The following is a 24,219-nucleotide window of genomic DNA, read 5'->3' on the forward strand; positions in this document are numbered from 1 at the left end:
GGAGCCGGCACAGGCTTGATTTGCCGTTGCCCGTTGCTCCTGGGGGCAGGCTCAGCCCCGACGGTCCTGCAGCTCTAAGTCTGTGAAGTGCTGCACACAGCGGGGCCCATGTGAATGGAGCAGAGACCAAGGGAATCGCGTGGGGTCACGGTAGGGGGGCCCTCTGCAGTCTTGGAGCTGGTCAGGCATGATTGCCCAGGGATCGACGGCTGCCCCTAACACCCCTGTGGTGGGGAGGACATGGCACACGCGCCTCTCTGCCTGCTGGGTCCCGAGGGTCGCACCTCCTTGAAGACAGCATGGCCCCAAGGGAGCAGCCTCCTCCCCGCACTTTTCTGCGGCCCCAAGCCGCTGTCTCCACACACTGTCCCACTCCTTGACGGGCTGGCCACTTGGCCCTGACCGCACCGGCTCCCGGGCAGCTCAACGCCGGGAGGAGGGGCCGCGGCACCGAGGACATCAGAGAAGGTGGCTTTAAAGTCGACTTCACGGGTCCAGGCCAAAGGCGGTCGGGAACTAGACCGAAGGGGAAGCCGCGTCAAAGAGGCGAAGGGGCAGAAGGACTGACCTGGGCCGGGGGCTTGTCCTCTCGATGGGGGCGCGTCCTCCACAAGGGGCGCGTCCACCACAAGGGGCGTGTCCTCCAGATGGGGCGTGGCGTCGGGGCCTCACGTGGCGTGTTCGCCAGCCGGGCGCGCGTCCGTCGCACAGGGGCGTGGCGTTGGGGCGCCCTGGGCGAGTCCGAGGCTGTGGGCTGGGCCCGGGCTGGGGGCGTGAGGTCAGGCGCCCGGGGCGGAAACAAGCAGGGCTCGGCTTGGGCCGCGGGATCCGGGCGAGGGTCTCGGCGAGTGTCGCGGTGCGCGCGGGCTGGGACTGCTGTGCGCCTGGAGGTCCCGGTGAGGTGGCGGGGCCCCTGGGGCTCCCGGTGGTCGGCGGGCGGGGTTCCGGCGCCTCTCGGGGGCCCGCCGCGTCCTCGGCCGTGGGCTGGGGTTGGCCGCGCTGTTCGGTGGCCGCCGGCCCGGTGCACGGTCGGCTTAAGGAAATCTGCCCCTTTTTAGGGAAGCGCAGGGCCTGGCGCTGGACAAGGCCTCGAGCCCTCGGAAGGCCGCGCCTTGGTACCCCTGCGGGGTCCTCCGCCGGGTTCGGCCGATGAAGCCCGCGGCCCGCCTGGGCGCCCTGTGCCTGGCGCTGTGCTGCCTGGGCGGCGCACGCGGGCTCTGGAGGAGGTGAGCTGCGGAGGGGCCCGGGGGGGCGGGAGGGCCTGCAGGGGGACACGGGTGCCCGGAGCCACCGAGCGTCTCCCGGAGGCCTGGCGCGCACGCTTTCCGTCCAGGGTCCGGTATCCTGGTGAGGTGGTCGTGGTTCCTCTTTCCAGGTTTCTTTCTCTCGCCCTTCCTCCGCTCCCTCTCGTTACCTCTTTCCATCCTTTCTGTTGCAGCTGACAGTGTAAGGGGTAAACAGGCTGTCTGGGAGAGGAGTCTCATTTTACTAATGTAGTGGAGACCGAGATTTGAGAACCAGATTTTAATTTTCTTCTGTTTTATTTGGGTAATGCTTCAGTTAACAGAAGGATTTCATACTTACTTCGCAGGCCTGGGAAAAGGTCAGTTTTCTTTTTTTAAAAAATTGGCGTATAGCTGCTTTACAACGTTGCGTTGGTTTCTGCTGTACGACGAAGAAGTGAATCAGCTGTATGTATACACACATCCCCTCCCTCTTGGACCTCCCTCCCACCCCACCCCCCATCCCACCCCACCCCCCATCCCACCCATCTAGGTCAGCGCAGAACATTGAGTAGAGTTCCCTGTGCTCTACAGCAGGTTCTCATTAGTTATCTGTTTTATACATAGTAGTGTATATATGTTAATGCCAGTCCCCCAATTCATCCCACCCTCTTCTTTCCCCCCTTGGTGTCCATACGTTTGTTCTTTGCATCTGTGTCTCTATTTCTCCTTTGCAAATAGCTTCATCTGTACCATTTTTCTAGATTCCACATATATGCATTAATATACAGTATTTGTTTTTCTCTTTCTGACTTAACTTCACTCTGTATGAGTCTCTAGATCCATCCACATCTCTACAAATGACCCCACTGCGTTCCTTTTTATGGCTGAGTAATATTCCATTGTATATATGTACCACATCTTCTTTATCCATTTGTTTGTTGATGGACATTTAGGTTGCTTCCATGTCCTGGCTATTGTAAATAATGCTGCAGTGAACATCGGGGTGTGTGTGTCTTTTTGAATTAATGGTTTTCTCAGGGTATATGCCCAGTAGTGGGATTGCTGGATCATATGGTAGTTCTACTTTTAGTTTTTTAAGGGCAGTTCATACTGTTCTCCATAGTGGCTGTGTGGAGAAAAGGGAACCCTCTTGCACTGTTGGTGGGAGTGTACATTGTTTTTCTTTTTTAGTGAACCGCCGTTGCTGTTTTATCACTTTAAAAAGTACCATTAAATTTCAGTTTTCCCAGGAAGTGTATTTTCTGAAAAAGAGCTCCATTAATTAACTAATTGTTGCTGTCAAGTTTTGCTGTCAAGTTAAGAGTGTATCATCGGAGACGTAGTGCGGTGCACGGGTTGAGTATGAACTGCTGGCTCATATCCAGCTGTAGGACCTTGGAGCTCTCCATCAAGGTCGTTCATCCTAAAGCCGAGAGAGTAACAGCACCTGCCTCCTAGCCTTGGTGCCAGGAGACATCAGTTAAAGTACAGAATGTGCTTAGAACCATGCCTGCCCGATAGTAATCAGTACATGTCAGCGAAGACGTTAGGCTGTGGTACGTGTAGTATGTGGTCACCTCCAGCTGATTCTCGCGATGCATGCCACAGATACAATTGGCGAGAACGTGCGGGTGATTCAGACCCTGAGGGCCTCACGGGTCAGCGGGTGTTTTCCCAGGTCCTCTTTCTCTGCTTAGTGGGCCTTTCTCTTTACAGCACAGTCAGCATCTCCGCTGCCTTGGGAGGATGTTTCTCTCTGGGTCGTAGGTGGTTATTGTGTGACAGACGTTGTGAGTCTTGGTAGTTTTATTGAAAACTGCATCCTGCTGGTCTAGTTTTCCCGGCCTCTGCCTGACCTTCCGGCCTCAGTTTCCACCTATGTGAAATAAGGTTTTCGTATCCAGAAAAACAAAAAAACAAAAAAACCCTCTTCTAATGCTTCTCCCAGCTCTAATGCTCATGCTGCAGTTCTCTTTTCTCTTGTACTGAGCACTTGCTCATTAGTTCAGACTGAAAAAAGTTTCGAAATATCGTGAATTCTCTACTTATTCAGCAGTACTCAACTATTTACAAAACTAATGTGTAACAACTTAATACTGTTTTGCTGTTGAGTCTTTGCTTCTAAAAATGCATTAATCCTGAATTACGTGTCTGCTCGAGTTGTATCCCCTGTTGCTGCTGCTGTTTTCCGTCTGTACAGCGAGTTTTTTCACAAGCTGGCCTTTCTGCCTCTGTCTCTGTGTGTGCTAAGCCTTGCACACCTGGTGGGAGGGAGGGTCCCCGTGTGAATGCTACTCCACGACCCCTCATGGAGTCTCAGGGAGGGACGGGTGGGTTTCACGGGGACGTGGGAAGGAGCCCCTAGGATCAGACGTCACCCATCCTGCAGAGAACGAGTAAAGCTTCCCGGCGGGTGGGGTGGTGACAGCAGCCTCGCGTGCCACCCTAGTGCTGTTCTGTGGCCGTGAGCTACGAAAACCATTCTGTTTTCAGGCTTCTGGGTCTCACAAATGCTGCCGAGGGGTAAGGGGTCTGTGTCTGCACCGCGTGAACACCTGAGGGGAAGGGCGCCTTCTGGTTCATTCCCTCCCTGCCGCTCTCTGCTCCCCTTCAGCGGGGGCCCCCCCAGCTGCCTCATCCAGAATCTTCACCCTCTCCCCACCTGGCAGGCCTGCCGTCCTCCTTAGTCACAGCCCTTGGCCCTTGGCGCCGTGCGTCCCGCGCGTCCTCAGTCGGCACAGCCGTCGTCCCCCTCGCTGGCAGGTGGCAGGTGCGCTGCGGGACGGTAGGGACCCGGTCCGCCAGCCGTGTCAGGGCCGCGTGCACAGCTGCAGTGCCGGGCCTGTGGCGGGCGCCCCGTGTTCCCCGAATGAACGCTGGAGTGAATGGATGGATGAATTGACCTTTCTGTAACTTTTTAAAAAGCTCCTGAAAAATACGTCCCTTGTCTTTTAACAGTGACAGCCATGAGTGGCATAAACTAATTATGGTTCACCACTGGCCTGCGACAGTGTGCAAGGTGAGTTCTGCCTCGACCGGCCCCTCTGACCAGTGACCCCCCTGCCCCCGCCCCCGGTGAAGAGGAGGTTGCCCAGCAAGTTTTCTCGCCGAGCGCCTCTTGCTGACCGAACCTCCCGGCCTGTCCTGCCTCACGAGGCGGCGCCTTCCTGGCCGGAGACCATCCCTCGGGGAGGGCCTTGCACGAGGTTCTGGGGGTGGTGACACAGGCCCACAGACGGCGGGGGCTGGCTCAGGCATCACGAATGTATCCTCCCAGTTCTGGGGGTCAGAAGTCTGAAACCAAGGTGCGGCAGAGGCCCCTTCTGGAAGTTTCGAGGGAGAAGTGCTCCAGGCCTCTGCCTGGCTTGTGGCGGTGCCGGCGCTCCTTGGCTTGTAGGCACAGCCTCTGCCCTGCCTCCACACCGTGGTCTCCATCCGTATGTCTGTTTCTTTTTTTATTTTTCCGTGCCTTTTTTTTTTAATTAATTAATTAATTTATTTATGGCTGTGTTGGCTCCTCGTTTCTGTGCGAGGGCTTTCTCTAATTGTGGCAAGCGGGGGCCACTCTTCATCGCGGTGCGCGGGCCTCTCACTATCGCGGCCTCTCTTGTTGTGGAGCACGGGCTCCAGACGCACAGGCTCAGTAGTTGTGGCTCACGGGCCTAGTAGCTCCGTGGCATGTGGGATCTTCCCAGACCAGGGCCCAAACCTGTGTCCCCTGCATTGGCAGGCAGATTCTCAACCACTGCGCCACCAGGGAAGCCCCCGCGTGTCTGTTTCTTATAGGAACCCCAGGGGTTGCACTGAGGGCCCACCCTCATCCAGTCTGACCTCCTCTTAACTTGATGACACCTGCAGAGACCCTGTTCCAGATAAAGTCACCTTCAGAAGGCCCTGGGGTTAGGACTTCAGCACGCCCTCCGGGGACAGGCCTTGACCTGTCCCCTCCGTCCACTATCTCAAGTCTCGTTAAAATGTCTCCGCCGGAGCCTTGCCGGCCTCCTTTGCTCCGCTCGGCACAGGTGGAGCCTTCCCTCCTTCAGGGTGGCCTCCGTCTGGCCCTGCCTCGCCTGGTGCCCTTGTCCTTGTAGAGCGTGTTGCAGAGGCTCTATCCCGAGAGCAGCCAGCTGGCGCCCCTCCTGCTGCCTGCGGGCCGTGTCCACCCCCCGTCCATCTTGGGGGCAGTTGTCACGCCGATCCTGGTCTTGGTGCCACGACTCTAAAGTCGTTTCATCATATTGCTCAGCTGGCCCTAATTTTTTTGACAGTGTTTCTGAAATTTTGACTTGAAAATTCTCAATTTTGAGGCCTTTTCTTAAGTGCTGGGAGGCGGAGACGTGTAAATGGCAAAGCCCTCACCACCATAGCGTTAGCTACCACACGCCCATCACGGCCGCCACATCTTTCTTGTGGTGAGAACATTGAGGTCTGCTCTCTTTGTAGCATTCAAGTGCGTGAAACAGCATTATTCGCTGTGATCACCATGCTGTTCGTTAGATCCCCAGGCTTTTTCACCTTATAACTGGAGGTTTTCTCTCCCCGTTTCCCCAGCCCCGCCCCTGGCAGCCACCACGCTGCCCCTGGAAACTCATTTCTGACAGGGGATCTCTTACTGTATTAGACTGCTCTGGTTTTAGTTTCCCAAACTTTACAACTTCCTGTGTCTTTCTCCCTCTGGTGCTGGTTCTTTGCTCCAGGGTAGGGAGGACAGTTGGCGGTGGGCAGAATGGAGTTGCCTGTAAGCTGTTTTCAGTTTTGTTGGGAATCTGGCTCTCACTCCTATGTAGTGAGGACGCATGGGAGCCGTGGGTTCCTTCAGGAAGGACCTGTGTGTGGAGCTCCTACCCTGGGTAACACTGGGAGATTTGCCTTCAGGGCCTGGGACGAAACTTGTGGGTGTTCCTGTGTGCTGACTAAATATACATGGAAGTGCATTCCTGCCTTGAGGCTTCAGAAATGAGATGAAAAAAATCAATTACTAGCAAAATATCATTCTTAGGGGATTCATTTCGATCCAGGGCGGCCATGACAAGGGTCCTGCTATCCCAGTCAAGTGTCATCCTGGGGACAGGGCCGTCTCTGGGCTCCTGCCCCTGTGAGCGATGTACGCGTCACAGGTGCAGGGACAGGTCTGTCCTCAGCGCTCAGCACGGCCCCTCACGAATGCTTGCTGACGCGGGAAAGGAAGCGGCACCTTGACCTCAGTTCCCCCCGTAGAGGCTCATCTGAGACGCTGGGTGTAGAGCTGAGGTGGAAGATCCCCGCTGGGGCCTGTCTGCCCGTCCCCAGCCTCGCACTGTGGGAGAGGGCCCGCCTGCTTTGCGTGTGGTTTCCTTGGGGATGAGATGAAGTCCACGACCTCTCGCTCTGATCCCACACTTTGTCCTCCCGCCCTCTGCCCCCTTGTTCTGTAGTCTCACATCAGACATTTCAGGCACCTAAACCAGGCCTGCCCTCATTTCCAGACCAGCTGTAAAAAGCAGCAGCCTCGCTACATCAAAAGGTGATTCAAACAGGAGGGCCTTGCGCATCGGCAGGACGCCTCAGCACTCCTCACCAGGCCCGGCATGCACTATTCATTTGCTTATTCACTGCGGGGCTACTGGGCCTGGCTTCTGACCCACTGCCTGATAGCTGAGGTGATTATTGTTTTGGAAAAACCCCATTTTAGCTAAACAATTTGGAGGTCCCTAAAACGTGTTACACTGAGATTTTTATCTCTAGAGTTTATCTTTAATGTTAAGGATATGCTCCTATTCTCACCTTGGCATTTTTCTTGGCTCCAAATTTTCAATACTTATTGTTCCACTGTTGTATTTGGGCCTGATGCCTGAACAAACTTGAGTTTAGCAGGATACCGTCAGCCTCTTGTTCTCATTTTTGATTGTATGACAAGAAAATTATTCATGGGTAAGTATGAGTGTATCTATCAGATTGACTTAATTTTCAAGCACGTAAAAAGAACAAAAGTAGCTGTTAAATTCTGTTTTCCAAATCGTTGGTTCACTCATTTCCAATGAAATATCCAGCCGCCCCCCGCCCCCGCCGTGGTATTCTCATGAATACTGCTTATGGCAAATTACCACGGAACTTATTTCGTGTTAGTCGTGTATTGGATCTCAGTGATATTTGTCAGAAGAAAGGAAGGTTGTTAAGTGTATTTAACAAACAACAAACCAGTTGTCTTCTCTGTCTTTTCTCCATAGGAAGTTAAGGACCACTGCAAAGACCCCCCAGATTACTGGACCATCCACGGATTATGGCAAGTACTTCATGCGTTTAAAACTTCAGCGGCCTCAGAAGCTGGCTGACCTGGAGATCTAGCTTGAGTCTGATCCTGATGTGTATACTTGTGATTTCTGTTAGGAGTTTACTCAATAGACCAGATCCTTATTGAAGAACATCTCTAGTCTTTCTAACATAACCCTACTTCTGTCGTACTTGAGTTCTGTTTTGATAGAACAGTAACAGTCTAGTTTAAATATGCATTTGAGGATTCTCGGTACATTTTAGATCACTGAATCTTAATTTTCTTATTTTCTTTTGGGGCCAATAAGTAAATGCATAACAAAAAATAAATAAATAAATGTGTGTATATTACATATATATATATGATGTGTATGTATCGTATACGTACTTCACAGACACCCAAATTTATTTTTCTGGTTTTGCCTGCATTTTGTTTAGTTTATTTTTTTGTTGGATGTGCGTATACTTGTGACGTTAAACTACGTGTGCTAATTTGCCCAAAGGGATTGGCCTGGTCCCCCTTCTCCCCGAGAGGAGGGACATCCTGGCTTGTGCTGGGCTGCTCGTCCCTCAGGGACAGGGGTCAGCAGGAAGCAAATTAAACCGGGGCCTGAGGACCTGGCCTCATCCCATCTTTGGGTTTCTGGGATTTTGCTCACGTCCTCGGCTGTCCTTGAGCTGGGGGACGGCACCCAGCGCTGTGGGAGCTGGGCTGGTCTCGGGTGCTGGGCTGGCCTGCCGACCCTGGAGAAAGCAGGTTTGGTCCCTCATGATGTCAGCTGCAGGTGGAGGCTGAGAGTTGACACGTCCAGAATTAGACACGTGAGGACAGCGTCACATGCGCAGGTCGGGAGGGTACACGTGCTCGGTGCTGAAAGAAACATACCAGGCACTTCTGAGCACGATACATGTGTTGTCCCGTTAATCCTCGTCGCCTTTAAGGAGACGGGAACTCATGCTCTTCTCACACTGTGGCTGATGAGGGGACATTTGCAGACTCAGAGCCCGGCCAGAAATCCCCGCCGGGCCGGCTCCGGGGCGCCCCCTACCGGCTTGTTTACTGTGCTTCCTCTGCTAGGAAGTCGGCCGGTTTGCATTGTGCCTGGGTGTTTTGAACGACTTTCCACTTTGAAAGAAACTCCAATAGTGACTGCTTGTGCCCGAGCATGACTCACGCGGCAGAAGGAATTCCCAGTTAGAAGTCACCTCCCTTTCGTTCTCTACAGACCTTAACGCAGGTGTTTTCTCATGCCGTTTGGAACCAGCCCAACCAAGACTAATTTCTCTTTATTTGTTCAATTGTAATTTCAAGGCCTGATAAAAGTGAAGGATGTAACCGATCCTGGCATTTTAATCCAGAAGAGATCAAGGTATTAACTTTTTTTTACTTTCTATTTTATATTGGAGTATAGTTGATGAACTATGTTGTGTTAGTTTCAGGTGTACAGCAAAGTGATTCGGTTATACATACACATGGGTCTACTCTTCTTCAAATTCTTTTCACATTTAGGTTGTTACGTAATATTGAGCAGAGTTCCGTGTGCTACGGTTACCTGTTTTAAATAGAGCAGCATGTACGTGTCAATCCCAATCTCCGAATAGATCCATTCCTCCTCTAAGTGTGCCCTCGAAGTCATGCTTTAAGATGTATTCACCAGCATTTACTGATATCTGAAATAGTCCCACAAGTTAAATACGATTTGCATTTAGTTAAATCCTCCTCTGCCCTGGGCCCGAAGCGCCGCAGTGACTGTGTGAGGTGACCCTGGCCCCAGCCCGCGGCCCGTCATCCCTGCTCCGGGACTCCCGGCCGCTCGGCTTGTGCTCAGGCATGTGTGCGCGGCCCTGGCTTGCAGAGGCACCGTGGCCCCCAGGCTGTCCTTGCTGGCTGCGGGCAGGATGGGTTTCTCAGTGGGCCCCGTGAGCAGCGAGGGAGCGGTGGGCCTTTCTAGGACAAAGGCTCGTGGTACAGAGGGACTCCTGGCACTGGGAGAGTTGGTAGCAGACGCTCCTTCCGCACGTGCGCACACACCCACACGCGCACACGTGCACACGCGTGTGTTCGCCTCTGCACAGGGTGCTGACAGCCCCTCGTGTGACTAGTCAGCTGTCGAGGTAACTATACCTGGATTCACAGGGCAGGGCCTGTGCGGCTACTGAGGCCTCCCTGAAAACATGGGGTAGAATTACGGACCCTTTCCAGGACTGTGTGGCCCCCAGGAGGACAAGGTAATGAGTTCCAAACCCATCACAGGTTCTAGTCCAAATGGAATTGTTTCCTCCTCTTTCCTTCTCATGAGGACCTTCAGTGCTGTGAGCCTGGAGGCCTGAGAGGCCGGAGCCCCAAAGCCTGGTGAGGTCTCTTTCCTCAGACATACTTATCTCTTCCCGGACTGACTTCGACTCCCGCTAATGTTCCTGGTTAGAGTCTTGTGATCCTGCAGCGGCATCCAGGTTAATTTACTCGTAACAATGTTCTGCGTGCCTGCAGTGTATCGGGCACCGGGCCAGGGGCTGGGGACACGGGGAGCAGAGCAGGACGAGGTTTCTGGCCACCTTGCCTGCAGCCGGGAGCCAGCACACACATCACAGAGTGACAAGCGGAGTGCCTGGGGGGAGAGCACTTAGAGCTTAGGACGGTGGACCTGGGCCAGGCTCCCCTGAGGAGGTGATAGAGGGCTGGAATCCGACTTAACCAGGAGATGGGAGAGGAAGGCTGGGGCAGGAGCATGTGCAAAGGCCCCGGGGTAGGACGGAGCTTTTGAGAAACTGGGGGGAAGCCAGTGTGGCTGGGGGGTGAGCCGTGGGCCGGGGCAGTGTTGAGGGCCAGGTCCTACAGAGCCTGTGTACTGGTTAAGGGTCGTTTGTCTGCGTGAAGACCCAGAGGGAAGTCGTTGGAAGCATTCAAGCTGGAGAGTGAAGGAAGCCAGTGTGGCTTTTCTGTGGTTGCCCCGGCTGCCTGCCTGTTAAGTGAGGAGGCTCTGCAGGGTCCCTGCCAGAGGCCAGGAGCCTGGAATAGACGGAGGCTGTGGGGATGGAGGGGGAGGAAGCACAGGCAGAACCGACTCCGGGTGGGGGCTTGTCTAACTAGGGGGGTGTCAGCCTCCTTCCCCGGCCCAGGGGACCGCGCCTTGGCGCATGGGATTGAGGGTCAGCTGTGGACACACTGAGTTTGAAGTGCCCTGGAAGCATGCAGGTAGGGTCAGTGTGTCAGGAGAGAGGTCTGAGCTGGAGATGAACTTCTGCATCAGCGCAGTCAGTAAGGCGTACGCGTGAGTGCGGATGGGGTAGTGTGGAGCTGGCAGGGACCAGCCTCCAGTAGCCCCGGCGTTTAGAGCAGGAGGGACGAGGGCCACGCAGAGAAGCAGCCAGAGGGGAGCTTCGCGCAGGAGTGTAGCCAGGGTTCCTGAAGGGAAGGCGGGGGGCCCTTTGGATGGAGGGCTTGCGGGCCCAGGCCAGGAGGTGACGGGCAGCAGCCCTTCGTTCAGAACAGTGCCGCTTTACTTGCTTTGTAGCAGAGCGTCCAATCTAGCATCTGTCCCAAACAAAAGCAGCCTAGTTTGGGCAATAAATTATATCGTCGCCCTGCTCCCCCGAGGGCTATGGGGGCAGGCGGAGGGTAGGTGGGAATGGAGACAGTCGGGGAGGGCAGCATCCGGGGAGATGTCCGGCCGTGCGGGGTCGGGGGCAGTGTGTGAAATCGGTTCATAGCTGCTGGGTTGATGGGAAGGACCCATCATGGCGGGAGTGGTGGCAGGACTGAGAAGGTGAGGTCATCCTGGGCCTGGTTACACACCTTTTTTTAATGGAACCTTTTCTGGCCTTGTGGGTGTGTGGGAATTGGAAAGTAAACTTGAACGCTGTTCAGTTTAGGGTGACTGACCAGTGTATGGCTAAGACTGCCCAGCCCAGACAAGCTCTTCTCTAGGGAGAGCGAGAACTTGTATTTTGTGTTCGATTTCATTAGTAGACACTATTTTTTTAGAGCAGTTTTAGAAACCTAAAACGGAAAATTTAAGTGGACAGGACAGAGTTCCCATACACTTCCCCCCATGCCCCTACCCTGTACAGCGTTCCCCAGTCCAAACGTCTGCGTTAGTGAGGTACACGTGTTACAAGTGATGAGCCAGTGTTAATACTTTATTACCGACTAAAGTTTATAGTTTATGTTAGGTTCGCTCTTCGTGTTGTGTGGTTTTTATGGGTTTGGACAAATGTGTAATGACATGTATCCACCATTATGATATCACACACAGTAGTTTCACTGCCCTAAGAATCCCCTGTGCTCAGCCTGTTCATCCCTCCCCAGCCTCAACCCCTGGCAACCCCTGACTTTCACTGTCGCCATTGTTTTGCCTTTTCTAGAACGTCATGTAGTTGGAATCATACGGCAGGTAGCCTTTTCAGGTTGGCTTCTCTACCTCAGTGATACGTGCTAAGGTTCCTCCATGTGTTTTCATGGCTTGATAGCTAATTTTTTTAGTGCTGAATAATATTCCATTATCTGGATGGACACAATTTGTTTATCCATTCACCTGTCAGAGCTTGTATTTTCAAATACACTTTCATGCTTACCCAGATTTCACGTTTAGATGTGTCTTAAGAAACACTTCATGCCAAATAAGCCCAGAATCACTGGACTCACCTGTTATTAATCCGCAGAGCTCAGTTCTGTTTATGTATTAGCTTCTCAGGTTTGCCTTCTGGGTTTTGAGTTGTTAGGTCCTACCTCGATTTATTCTCATTGCTGTCACTCTGCACAGGACCTTTTGTCAGACATGAGGATGTACTGGCCTGATCTGCTGCATTCGTCTCCTAACCGCAGCCTCCATTTGTGGTGAGTCTGAGTTCTGGGGGCCGTCACGAGCCTGAGGCACAGGTGTGAGCTTCGGGGCTGTTCCGGATGCAACTACGGGAGCACAGGTAACGTAGAACCTGTCTCCCAAGGCTCAGAAGCTGGAGTGGCCTTTCACCTGCTGTGCCATTTGTGGAGCTGGCCTTCAACGGATAAAAAAATGAGGGCAGGTAGAATTTACTTTGTAAACTTGCTTTTTAATCTGTTAGATCGTTCATGACTTCGTTTTAAAAACTTCCTCTCCTGAGGCTTAATTAAGCCAAATACTTGCATATCTAAGATGCCATCGCCCCAAATCAGACCGGAGAGAGTGTTCCTCAGAGAAATGGTGCTGTTGTCCTGAAATTGATAAGAAAAAAGACGTCCTCACAAGACAATGACTTCTCTCTTGTGACTCAGGGCAGAGAGAAGGTGAGGTCTTCCCAGTGGTTGCTTTTGGAGAAGATAAGGTTGACATTCCTTTTATTTACATTGCATTAACCAAGATAATTCTTCATTTTCTCCCTCACTGCAGGGCGGCAATTTATAACTCACATGACAATGAGTCAGATTTTGTCCCAAGTGATTAATTTAACTTTGAAATATTTTTGTGTAGACGCTTCAGGAAGAGTTAAATTTGGAGAAAAGCTTTTTGAAACAAAATGGAGTGACAGTGACGTCTAGCCCCCTGGTTCACTGGTGTTCGGTTTGAGTTCACTCGAGGGTGCGTGGCAGGGAGAGGTGTTTTAGGATGCGCGGGTCTGGGTCTGGAGGCTGCCGTGCCCCCTGCACGGGAAGAGAGAAGCCCCCCTGAAAGTTCGGGAGACGAGTGGTCCAGGTCTCCAGTGCTGGCTCTGTGCGGCCTGTGTTCTAGAAAGCAGTTTCAAAGTAGATTATGGCCTTGATGAGTTGAATGTGAAAAACAATAGAAAAAATTTCAGATAGCACTTCACAGTATACTTCAGAGCAGAGTCTTTGCTGACTAAGTGAGCAAAAGAGAATAGTTCCAGTTGTTAGGATGTTCCGTGATAGAGTCAATCAGATTTTTGTCAAGTGACTTAAAAATCCATCACTAAACGTACACAAAGATGGCCTCCCGTGAGCTGAGTCCTTCAAGATTTGATCCAATGGTGTGGGCAGAATACACATTCAACTTTGTGTTCTAATAAAGGCAAAATGATTTACCTTTTCAGGATAAATTACACACTTAAAAACTGTTGTTCTAAATGGAAAAGGTAATATTGCACTCGGGTGAATATTTATGCCTTTGGATGTGGACTCGGCCCCCGTGGCCCTGCCAGTACCGGCTCCCTGGTTATTGCACTTGGGTAGCTGTGGCCCAGGTCGCCTTGGCGTGCAGGTGATAAAGCGTCCATGGAGGCACCCCGGCCTCTCCTGTCCTTAAGGGGCAGGCTCACGTCCGAAAACTGCTCTCTTCAATCTCAATTAAGACTCGTATATGCGAAGGAGAGGGTCTTGGTATCTCTTGGTGCTCAAGGTAATTCCCTAAGATTAAATCTATTAACACCGTCAGCCATCCTGAAAAATACTATGTGCGCGGCCCTCTGCAAAGGAGGATTTTTGTTGGTTTTTTGATTCTTGTAAGAAAAAGAGCGAGAGTTTGGTCATTCCTGGTTGGCGATGCAGCCTCACTGTGGATGGTGTTCCTGGGCCTCAGCAGGAATCGTTGCCTCTCATCCCTGAGACAGGCCAGGCCAGGCCGTGGTGGAGGGTGACGTGACATCACTCAAGTGCCTGCTGGGGGTGAGAGGGCCACACCATAGTCGCGTCTGATTGGTGATAGACAATTTCGTGTTAAATGGAGAGTGTCCGATTCCAAAAGATGCGTGATTCGATGTTTTGAACGATAGTAATATCAGGACCTTAGCATCCTCTTATCTCTAACGTCTGTTGAGTTAAACTTGCTCCAGGGAGACTACCCTGGTGGCGCAGTGGTTAAGAATCTGCCTGCTAATGCAGGGGACACGGGTTCGAGCCGTGGTCCGGGAAGATCCCACATGCCGTGGAGCACCTAAGCCTGTGAGCCACAACTACTGAGCCTCCACTCTAGAGCCCACGAGCCACAACTACTGAGCCTGTGGGCCACAACTACTGAGCCCGTGTGCCTAGAGCCTGTGCTCTGCAACAAGAGAAGCCACCGCAGTGAGAAGCCTGCGCACCACAGCAAAGAGTAGCCCCCGCTCGCCACAACTAGAGAAAGCCCACGCGCAGCAACAAAGACCCAACACAGCCAAAAATAAATAAACTAAAATTAATTAATTAAAAAAAACTTGCTCTAAGGACTTACCTGGTGGTGCAGTGGTTAAGAATCCACCTGCCAATGCAGGGGACACACGTTCTATCCCTGGTCTGGGAAGATCCCACATGCCGCGGAGCAACTAAGCCCATGTGCCACAACTACTGAGCCTGTGCTCTAGAGCCCACGAGCCACAACTGCTGAGCCCGTGAGCCACAACTACTGAAGCCCGTGTGCCTAGAGCCCGTGCTCCACAGCAAGAGAAGCCACTGCAATGAGAAGCCCGCGCACAGCAGCGAAGACCCAACGCAGCCAAAAATAAATAAATAAAATTTAAAAACAACTTGCTCCAAGAATAACAGCAGTGGACATCTTGACTGTTATTGCAGGCTAGGAATGTTTGGGCGTGTGTGACGTGCTCTGTGGGCTTCAACCCCTCACTTCTCCAACAGCCCCTGCAGGGCGTTCTAGAATTGCTGCCCCTGTCCTACAGAAAGTGAGGCACCCATAATTCAGTTACATGTTCAGTTAGCTGGAAAGAGTCTCCTTTTCCTACTTCATAGAATTTAGAAAGTTATCAAATACATCACCCTGGAAGCTATTCCAGATGAAGGAAGTTAATTACTTATCTGCTTCTATTTTCCCTCATGGCTTTCTTAGGTCTGAGAGACTTGTAACTTACAGCCATTGCAGCACTTAGAATTGGCACTCTGGGTGATGTTGTCAAAGAATTAGCGCACATTTACATTGTATTTCTGGGAGACTGCATGTGGGTGCCTTTTGAATGCTTGCATGAACTTTTTTTGTGAGCTCTTCATGAATTAATCACTGATAAAGCTGACGGCCGTTTTGTTTTTCCCTGCTAACCATGGTTAACATCTGAACTGACAAATTGTCAATCATTCTAAAGTGGGTATAAATTACGTTCAGCAATTGATTGGATGGCAGCGCAAGGCAGTGGGAAGGGCCCTGAGCCTGGGGTCGGGTGCAGGTCAGGGGCTACCTGGCCGGGTGGCAGGTAAGCCAGGTTCCTAGCCAGCCCCTCTGAGCCTCGGCTTCCCCGTTTCTAAACCAGCAATAATGTTTCACTCTGCGGAGTCGTGAGAATCAAATGAAGAATGGGAAGACATTCTGTAGCGCTTTAATCGTTGATAAGATGTGAGGAGTTACGATCAATAGCAGTGTTTTTCTTGAATACAGGCAGCTGCTTGTTTGCAGACACTGGGCTGGCCTGCTGCTTCAGAACAGGTGTCTGTGTAGACGGACGTCTGCGCCGTAAGCAAGGGCGGAACTGGCCCCAGGCAGTGCTGGTGATCAGTGAACCTGCCTTTTCTGTGCCAGTGGCTGTTTAGCCGCTCCTGTGAAATCCCCTGGCTGGCAAGCCGTGGCTTTCCGGGAGGACGCCCAGTGCCGTGTGATTCTGTGGGTGCCTGAACCATGGTGTTCTCTTTTTTCTCAGCTTGGGTTTGTTGTTAATTGTCGAAGCGAACTGGAGCAGCTGAGCAGAGGAACGCCTGGAGAGCAGTGATGAGTGCTCGTGGCGCTTGTGCTGGGTTCAGGGGTCTCGGTCCCGAGCGGGGGTGGGGGGCTTTGAGCAGCTGCCCGTGTTGAGGTGAGGAACTTTACCCTTCCCGCTTTGTGAAAGCAGCAGCGTGCCTGCCCGGGAATGCCCTGCCCGAGGAGCCCGTGCAGACGGTTTACTGGGAGATAGTTTCATTACTTTTTAACCAGAGATTTTTTTAAAAACATCCTTCCAGGAAGCATGAGTGGGAGAAGCACGGGACCTGTGCCGCCCAGCTGGAAGCCCTCAATTCCCAGAAGAAATACTTCGGCAAAAGCCTGGATCTGTCTAAGGAGCTTGCCCTGAACAGGTGGGTGACTTGGTCCTGTAGCCTTGCCTTCCTCGCCCCACTCTCCCAAGTCACCCCAATCCCGGAGCAGCGTCCCTGCCTCCGCTGCCGGGGACCCGGGGAAGCGTCCAGTGGGGTCGGCCCTGAGAAACAGCCACTCCTCCCCTGAGCCTTTCCAGATGCCTGCAGGCCCCGACCACTCAGAGCAGCCTGAGAGCCTCGGGGGGCTCATCAGACGTGCTTGAACCTGAAGCGGGCAAGACCGACGGGGGCACGCCTCTTAGCTGTGGATCCTGATAGAAGCGTGTTGCATTATCAAGACCCGCACGCCCGGAATCCTTAGGTCTTTGCTCTGGTGCCCCGCGACAAGCAGGAGGGGGTTCGGGGTGAGGTCCTTGAACCTCTAGCGACGATCAGGCCCCGGGTGAGCTCTGGGGACTCGGAAACCCAGCGAGGGCCCTGCTGAGAGCCAGGCTCGACCCGGGGAGCTGGGGCAGGCCGGCCCGCCATATAGGCAGCGTTTCTTCCTCTCCTTCATCTCGGCGCTCAGAACAAACGGGGAACTAGTGTAAGAGCCGTGGCGGGGAGGTGACACAGCTCACTTGGGCCGGCAGAGCGTGCCCGAGTCCTGTGGAGAACCTTTGCGTCTCCTTGAGACGAGGGCACCCCCATCGGTTCCTTGCACCTGCCCCGACGTCCCAGCGTTGGGGGCTCCACGGGACGTGTCCCCGTCCCACACCCCGCCCCGCTCCCTGCGATCAGAGCGGAGTGACGGCTGGGATCTGGATGGGAAGGATCTCAGGCCGAGGCGGGAGGGGAGCGCCCTTGGGGAGACGGGGAACCACAAGGCACACCCGAAGTCAGGCGCTCAGCGCCCCAGTTCCTGATGGGGGCCAGTCGTGCAGTCGTGTAGCTCCTCCCTTCTTGGGTCTGCTCGCTGCTGTGAGGTGCTGGGGGCCGCCCGCGGAGCCCGAGGTCGCCTCCAGCTCTGGATCTGCAGGGCCGAGTGCCCGCGCTAAGGATGTGATAGAAATGGCGGCCTCGTACACGTCCTGGGTGTCCTGCAGGGGCTTCGTGCTGGAAGCAGAAGAGCAGGCCCTGTGAACACATTTCCCCACTGCAGAGGTCCTGGGGAGAGGCAGCCCAGGGCGTGTCGGGCAGCGCCCAGCGCACGAGAGCCACAGGTGCTTCCCACCCACCAGCCCCTGAGGGAAGGAAGGTGCCCTCTGTTTCCCACTACGGACCTCACGGTCCCAATTCATGAGCAGCGTGAGTCCCACTGCACGACAAAATGAATCAGCCCTACACATACAGGTATCCCCTCCCTTTGGGACTTCCCTCCCATTTAGGTTACCGCAGTGCATCGGGTGAGTTCCCTGTGCTATACAGCGTGTTCCCATCAGTTTCTATTCTATACAGAGTATCAGTAGTGTATATGTGTCAATCCCAGTCTCCCACTTCCTCCCACCCCACCCCTTTCCCCTTGGTGTCCATACATTTGTTCTCTACGTCTCTGTCTCTATTTCTGCTTTGCAGCTAAGATCACCTGTATCATTTTTCTAGATTCCACATATATATGCGTTATTACACAACATTTGTTTTTCTCTTTCTGACTTACTTCACTCTGTATGACACTCTCTAGGTCTATCCATGTCTCTACAAATGACCTAGTTTCATTCCTTTTTGCAGCCCAGGTTTTACTGAATCAAACAGGAAAAGGGGAATAAACCGACATGCTGACAGTTTTAAAGTCAAATGTCTGAATAATTCGTCCCTTCATCCAGCAGCTATTTATTAAGGACCTCCTGCCTAACGCTTTTTGAATGCCGGTGGCTTTACCTTTATACACACGGGTGCAAAGCTGCTGAATTCTGGAATCACTGGAGTGTATTCACAGGGGCCCACGGAGTGAAAGGCACTCCTGGGAATACAATGTCTGTTAAAAACTATGTAGAGGGCTTCCCTGGTGGCGCAGTGGTTGAGAGTCCACCTGCCGATGCAGGGGACACGGGTTCGTGCCCCGGTCTGGGAAGATCCCACATGCCGCGGAGCGGCTGGGCCCGTGAGCCATGGCCGCTGAGCCTGCGCGTCCGGAGCCTGTGCTCCGCAGCGGGAGAGGCCACAACAGTGAGAGGCCTGCGTTCCGCAAAAAAAAAAAAAAAAAAAACTATATAGAACAACCACAGAGAAATCCTATTCTTTCCCAGTTTCTCCAAGGAAAACCTAAACTCTTAGTACTCATAAAATTAAAATTGAGTCAAAACTTAAACATCCCTTCTATTTTTCTCTAATTATAAACCATTACTACAGATTGTATTTTTCTCAAACGTAAGCCTGTCACATTATCATAAAGTAGCAGTTTTAAATTCAATTTATAATATAGAGGTAGCAAACCTGGAAAAATGTGAACTATCTTGAACCGAAGCGCTCAGATTACCCACAGATATGGACCAGGGGATTAACGCCAAACTAATCAACTCGCTAGGAAGAATTGTACTCTATCCTGGTCTAGATGCCAGGTTTCCCCCAGTATTTCTCTCTCTCTTTGCCGTATTTCCTGGATGTCTTAACCCAGGAGGGTTCTAGAGCAGTGTTACCCCAAAGAAATAGAACTCAAGCCACATACGTGGTTTTAAATTTTCTAGTAGCCCGATTAAAAAGAGCAAAAAGAAACATTGGTTTTATAGTGTATTTCGTTTAACCCAATATATCCCAAATATCACTGCAACTGGTAATAAATACTTAAAAATCATTGAGAAGTTTTGCATTTGGGGAGCATAAAGTGTTTGAAATCTGGCATTTATCCTACAGTGACAGCACAAGGACGGGCAGTGGGTGTGTGTCTTCAAGGACCTCTTCCCGCTTGTTCTAGGACCACACAGCAAAAATCCATAGGTCACCGATGTGCAGTCTCTAGAGAAAGTGTCTCGTTAATGCTTTTGCCAGAAACCATGACTGACGGAGGCAGGGCCCGGCTGGAGTCCTGTTTCCCTCAGGCAGACCCCTGTCCGATGATGTCAGCGCCTGGGGTCCCTGCATCTTCTCCACGTGGTCACAGGTGGGATGATCCAGAGCCGTGATGGGGGATACAGAGCATTTTTGGAATTACTTAACCTGAGAATATTTTTACACCGTACTCTATCATTTAGTAAGTTAACCATATCATACTATGATTAGCATTCACTAGAGCTGGTTAAAACCACGTGCTTTAGGAAGTGATTCCAGGCTGTAGGGGGGATCGAACCTATTTTAAAGATCTGACCAAACGCAAGGTTGTTAGGATAAGGCTAGAATCCCAAATCAATTGCTAAGTATCGTTTAGGACAGGCGTGGCACATGCGTGGTTATGTGATAGCAGCTCCAGTTGGTCGCAGCCATCCGGACCGCTGCCGAGAGGTTCCGGTGCTGGAAGGGGGGCCCAGATCAGACACGCGTGCGCCCAGGGTAAGGGGAGGTCCAGGCGGCCTGAGCACCATTTATGTGCTGCCCTTGTCAACAGATTTGTTGCCCCAGGTAATAGAAAGTACACACTTTCCTTTAAGTGTCTTCATTTTTACTGTGAAATATGGTAGGAACAAAGAAAGGAAAATGGACCTTCATTATAGTTATTTTTTTTTTTTACTTTTAATTTTAGCACGCTCCAAAAATTGGGGATAACACCGTCTACTTACTACCAGGTAAGTCTTGCTTTCAGCTTAATCAAATGTGTATCCGCTAACTGGGGACACCTGGCCACGTTCAAGTGTCCCATCAGCCTGTGAGCTACACTCAGGTTTTAAAGCGACCCAAACCAGACCCTCTGACCTATTATGTTTCTAAATAGGTTTTATTTAAATCTTGTTTTCCTCTGTGTTTTGAGTGTAAACTAAAGGCTACTTAAACATGATTTTGAAGCAGATTGATGATTTCATGGTGAGAAGTGTGTTCCGGGTTCTGAAGACGCAGGTAGAATATGTAGTTGGAAACCACCGTTTTATAATAGTTTGAGGAAGAAAGTGAAAATTTGTTTTTATGATGTAACTATGCTTTGTTGCGTGAGAAAACTAGAAGTTTAAGCATGGCAGAGCCTGTTGGCTGGTGGCCTCTACAGAAGGTCATTGTTTCCACCCAGGGTGACGCTCTGTGAGCACAGCTGTGTTTGTGCTCAGCCAGGCCACCCCTGGCATCGGTGGCCGCCAGACCGCAGGCGTGAAGCCTCTGCTCTGTGGCCCTTTGCAGATATAAAAAAGCCTGAAGGTGTGGCTGTAAAAAAGCCCGATACAAGATATATAAAAGCCTGAAAGTCACTGATTTTCGCAATTCTGAGTTCGGTGCCATGGCTGGATGCTGAACCATCGTTCTGGTCTCGTGACAGTCGGTGGAGCTAAGTCTGCACTTGAGTCTTGCTCTTTGTATCTGCTGTTTTCGTCCCTCCCTGGAGAGTAGGGACCAGAGGGAACAGTGCCCTTCAGGAGTGTCAGCTGCCCTTTGTCCATCCTGCCAGGAGGCCGTGAGGCAGTGTGCTTGCCGGCCCCTTGGTTTCATCTGGACTCCCGTTTAAGTACACAAAGGGAATTTTTTACATCCTTGCTCAGAACTTGACATTCAGAGAACTGATTTCGATTCTAGCAAAAGCAACAGTGACAGCACATGTTTTCTGAGCTCCTCTGTACTGGAGACATGAGGTTTGGTGTCTGAAGTAGCGTGATGCACGGCACAGGCAGGGTCCTGACCTCTGATCTCCTAGCAGGAGAGTTTGTGCTTTTAAAAGCACGCGGCCTCTAGGCCCTGGATCAGGACAGCAAGGAGAACGGAGACCCTTGTAGAGCGGCTTGTGTGGATTCCGGTCTGGAGCGGGGAGCCCAGGGGGGCAGCCTCGTCTCCTTCGGGGATGGGGGGGGGTGGGGCAGTTCATTCACCAGCATCTTCCAGTTCTATCTGTGAGCCAGGGGAGCTCAGGGGGATGACGCTGTTGTCGGTTGTTTGCGTTCGTGAGAGTAGAAACCAGTGTCACTCGTTCTGAGTAAAATGGAACTGTTCATTTTCTCTGTTGAAGTTTCATTTCTAATGCACTTTATCTAATTTCAGATTTCAGATATTAAAGATGCCCTTGTCAGTGTGTACGGAGTCGTGCCCAAAGTCCAGTGTCTTCCAAAACAGGTCAGACGTGTGCTGTTCTGTCATCCTTTCTGTCCCCATCAAGAAGACAGTTCAGTTCTTCTGAGAGCTTTGTCCTCACCGTGAAGTTCCCGGGACAGAGTGGTATATGTGTGGGTGTGCAAACGGGCTTGTGCTGTGTGTGCGTGGGTGCACGCGTGCGCGCGCGCGTGTGTGTGTGTGCATGGGCGCATGTGCGTGCGCGCGCGTGTGTGTGTGTGCATACGCGCGCGCATGTGTGTGTGCATGGGCGCGCGCGCGCGCGCGTGTGTGTGTGCATGGGCGCATGTGCGCGCGCGCGCGCGTGTGTGTGTGTGTGTGTGCGTGCACTTTGAAATAATAAACTGTCTGTTGACACCGTGCTAGGATGGGGCTTGTTTCCTGGCAGCTTCCCCGTAACAAGGCTCCTGTCCTGGAGGGGTGGTGCAGTAGGGGCGAGGCAGCGTGGGTATATTTTGCAGGTAAACATTTCTCAGTGTTCGCATTGTTAGTCTTAGACGTTTCAGTTGTAGTTACCTGTCCAACTCATAGGTGGATTGTACTTTCTTTTGTCAGCTGATAAAGTCTTAAATTCATTTAACGATAGGGTGCTGTTTACCTACTTATCAACAAAAAGCTGTGTCTTCTCCTGGGACAGTGATGCAGATGCGGTGCGTCTGGCTGTGTCTGCACGCACCGTTACTGATGTGTAAATTTCTAAGATGAAAGTGGGGTCCCTTCCCTCATGCCGCCAGCCTGGCGCAGGGGAGTGGCTGGATGGTGACCCCAGGTGCCGCCTTGGGCCCCAGCCCCACTTCCCTGCTGGAGCTAGGCCTGCTCCTGGAACATGGATCCTGGGTCCAGAGCCACCGCTTTTGTTTTTCTTCAAGTTCTAAAACTCGCTGATCATAGAACCGTCATGATGATCCAACCTGAATTCTAAGACGTCTTTTGTTCCTCATTGCAGGGCGACGAGGAGGTGCAGCTCCTTGCGCAGATTGAGGTGTGCTTCTCCAAGGACCTGCAGCTGCAAAACTGCATGGAACCCGGGGAGCCGGCGCCCCGAGGGCCGGAAGCGAGGCCGGCGGCGAGCCTGGGGCTGGAGATCTGCAAGGACGGCGTCCTCTTTTACCCCGCACTCAACAAGACCAATCACTGATGCCCACATTTTGTAAATAGTCTTTATTTTGAAAAGCAAGAGGAATTGACAAACCACTGCTTTTTAAAAAGCAACTCTGAAGTGAAATCTCCTGTTTACAACCTCTTTACCTAAGCCTGTTCTGTTTGTTTTGCTTTGCACTCCGTGTCTGGGAGTTGATTTTCATGGTACATGTAAAGATGGGGTGAACATTGGGTACGTTGAAAGGGAGGAAAGTTCCCCGCCTCTTGGCTGCTTTGTGACTGCAGTAAAGCTTATGGTTTTCTTTTTCTCTCCTTTATCAATCTCTGTGACAGCCTTGGAAGACAAATCTGGGCAGATGGTACCGATTCAGGAGAACTCTCTCCTGTGTCCCTCTCAGTGAGCTGCCTTCTCGCTCTGAATACTCCTGGGGGGCCGTTGGGACCATCCCTCGAGCAGGAGCCCGGGCCGCCTCGGCAGGGGATGCACAGGAGGGCGTCTCCACTTCCGACCTCAGGGCTGCCGGCTCCTGTTCCGTGGTCACCCACCAGCGTCCCCCTCGGTGACCTGGCATGGGTGGGCATGGGCGTGTCCTCTGAGGGTGAGATGCTCTGTGGGGGGGGGCGGGGTGGGGAGGCGGGGTGCTGCAGGCTTCTCTCTTCTCGCCAGAGGAAATCTGGGTGCATGACCGAGTGCCAGCCAGCACCCCCAGTCAGTGGGTACTCCTCCCTGCAGACCAGAAATGCTGTAGGTCAGTCTGTATGTGCTTTCCTTTCCTTCTGTCGGAAGGCAGCATCAGGCCTTAGAGCGCTGGGGCTGACGTGGCCCCAGGGGCGGGCTGCATCCTTGGGTAGTGATGCCGGTGACAGGGCTTGTCTCGGAGATGATGCGAGTCCCAGGCTCAGGTGGGCTGCTGCATGCATGGTCCTTACCTGCTGAATGGCATTTCACCTGTAAAGTGAGGATACCTAAAGTGGTCTGTGAAGTGGACTTCCTGTGCTTTATTAAAACTACCTTTTAACATTATTTCTCCCCAGTCTCTGTCCTTTTTTAAAATGCTTTTAGCTGTGTGGCCTAAACTGTGACGCCCAACACTGTCTTAATCAGGTTGATATTGCCCTGTTTCTTTTACTTAACAAATTAGAACTTACTATGTGCCAGGCGTTATGTTAAGTACTTAAAAATATTATTTAATCCTAAGAACAACCATATTTTCAAAATAATCCTATCTTTAAAAAATAACCTTGGGGGCTTCCCTGGTAGCGCAATGGTTGAGAGAGAGCCCGCCTGCTGATGCAGGGGACACGGGTTCGTGTCCCGGTCCGCGAGGATCCCACATGCTGCCGAGCGGCTGGGCCCGTGAGCCACGGCCGCTGAGCCTGTTGCTCCGCAACAAGAGAAGCCACCACAATGAGAAGCCCGCGCACCGCAACAAAGAGTAGCCGCTGCTCGCTGCAACTAGAGAAAGCTCGTGCGCAGCAACGAAGACCCAATGCAGCCAAAAATAAATAAACAATAATTTTTAAAAAAATTAACCTATTAAATTGAATCACTATGAAAGGTGACAC

General features: G+C 52.2%; 1 protein-coding gene across 4 annotated transcripts; it reads left to right on the plus strand.

Moving 5' to 3' along the window:
- Nucleotides 1-757: 757 nt before the first annotated feature.
- Nucleotides 758-23,677, plus strand: RNASET2 (ribonuclease T2). Of its 4 annotated transcripts, none has more exons than XM_067701552.1 (10): nt 758-896; nt 1,059-1,226; nt 4,185-4,245; nt 7,433-7,488; nt 8,788-8,845; nt 12,239-12,312; nt 16,324-16,437; nt 20,051-20,093; nt 21,484-21,555; nt 22,499-23,677. In XM_067701552.1, exons 2-10 carry the CDS (start codon nt 1,150-1,152, stop codon nt 22,688-22,690), a joined length of 747 nt encoding a protein of 248 aa, XP_067557653.1. In that variant the 5' UTR covers nt 758-896; nt 1,059-1,149; the 3' UTR covers nt 22,691-23,677. The 4 variants fall into 4 exon arrangements, with proteins under 4 accessions (XP_067557653.1, XP_067557652.1, XP_067557651.1 ...); XM_067701551.1 differs by lacking the exons at nt 758-896; nt 1,059-1,226 and adding an exon at nt 1,264-1,691 and having other exon boundaries at nt 22,499-22,702; nt 22,987-23,677; XM_067701550.1 differs by lacking the exons at nt 758-896; nt 1,059-1,226 and adding an exon at nt 1,265-1,691.
- The last annotated feature ends 542 nt before the right edge of the window (nt 23,678-24,219 follow it).

The sequence above is a fragment of the Pseudorca crassidens genome, chromosome 13 (assembly GCF_039906515.1).
Source record: "Pseudorca crassidens isolate mPseCra1 chromosome 13, mPseCra1.hap1, whole genome shotgun sequence".
Taxonomy (NCBI): domain Eukaryota; kingdom Metazoa; phylum Chordata; class Mammalia; order Artiodactyla; family Delphinidae; genus Pseudorca; species Pseudorca crassidens.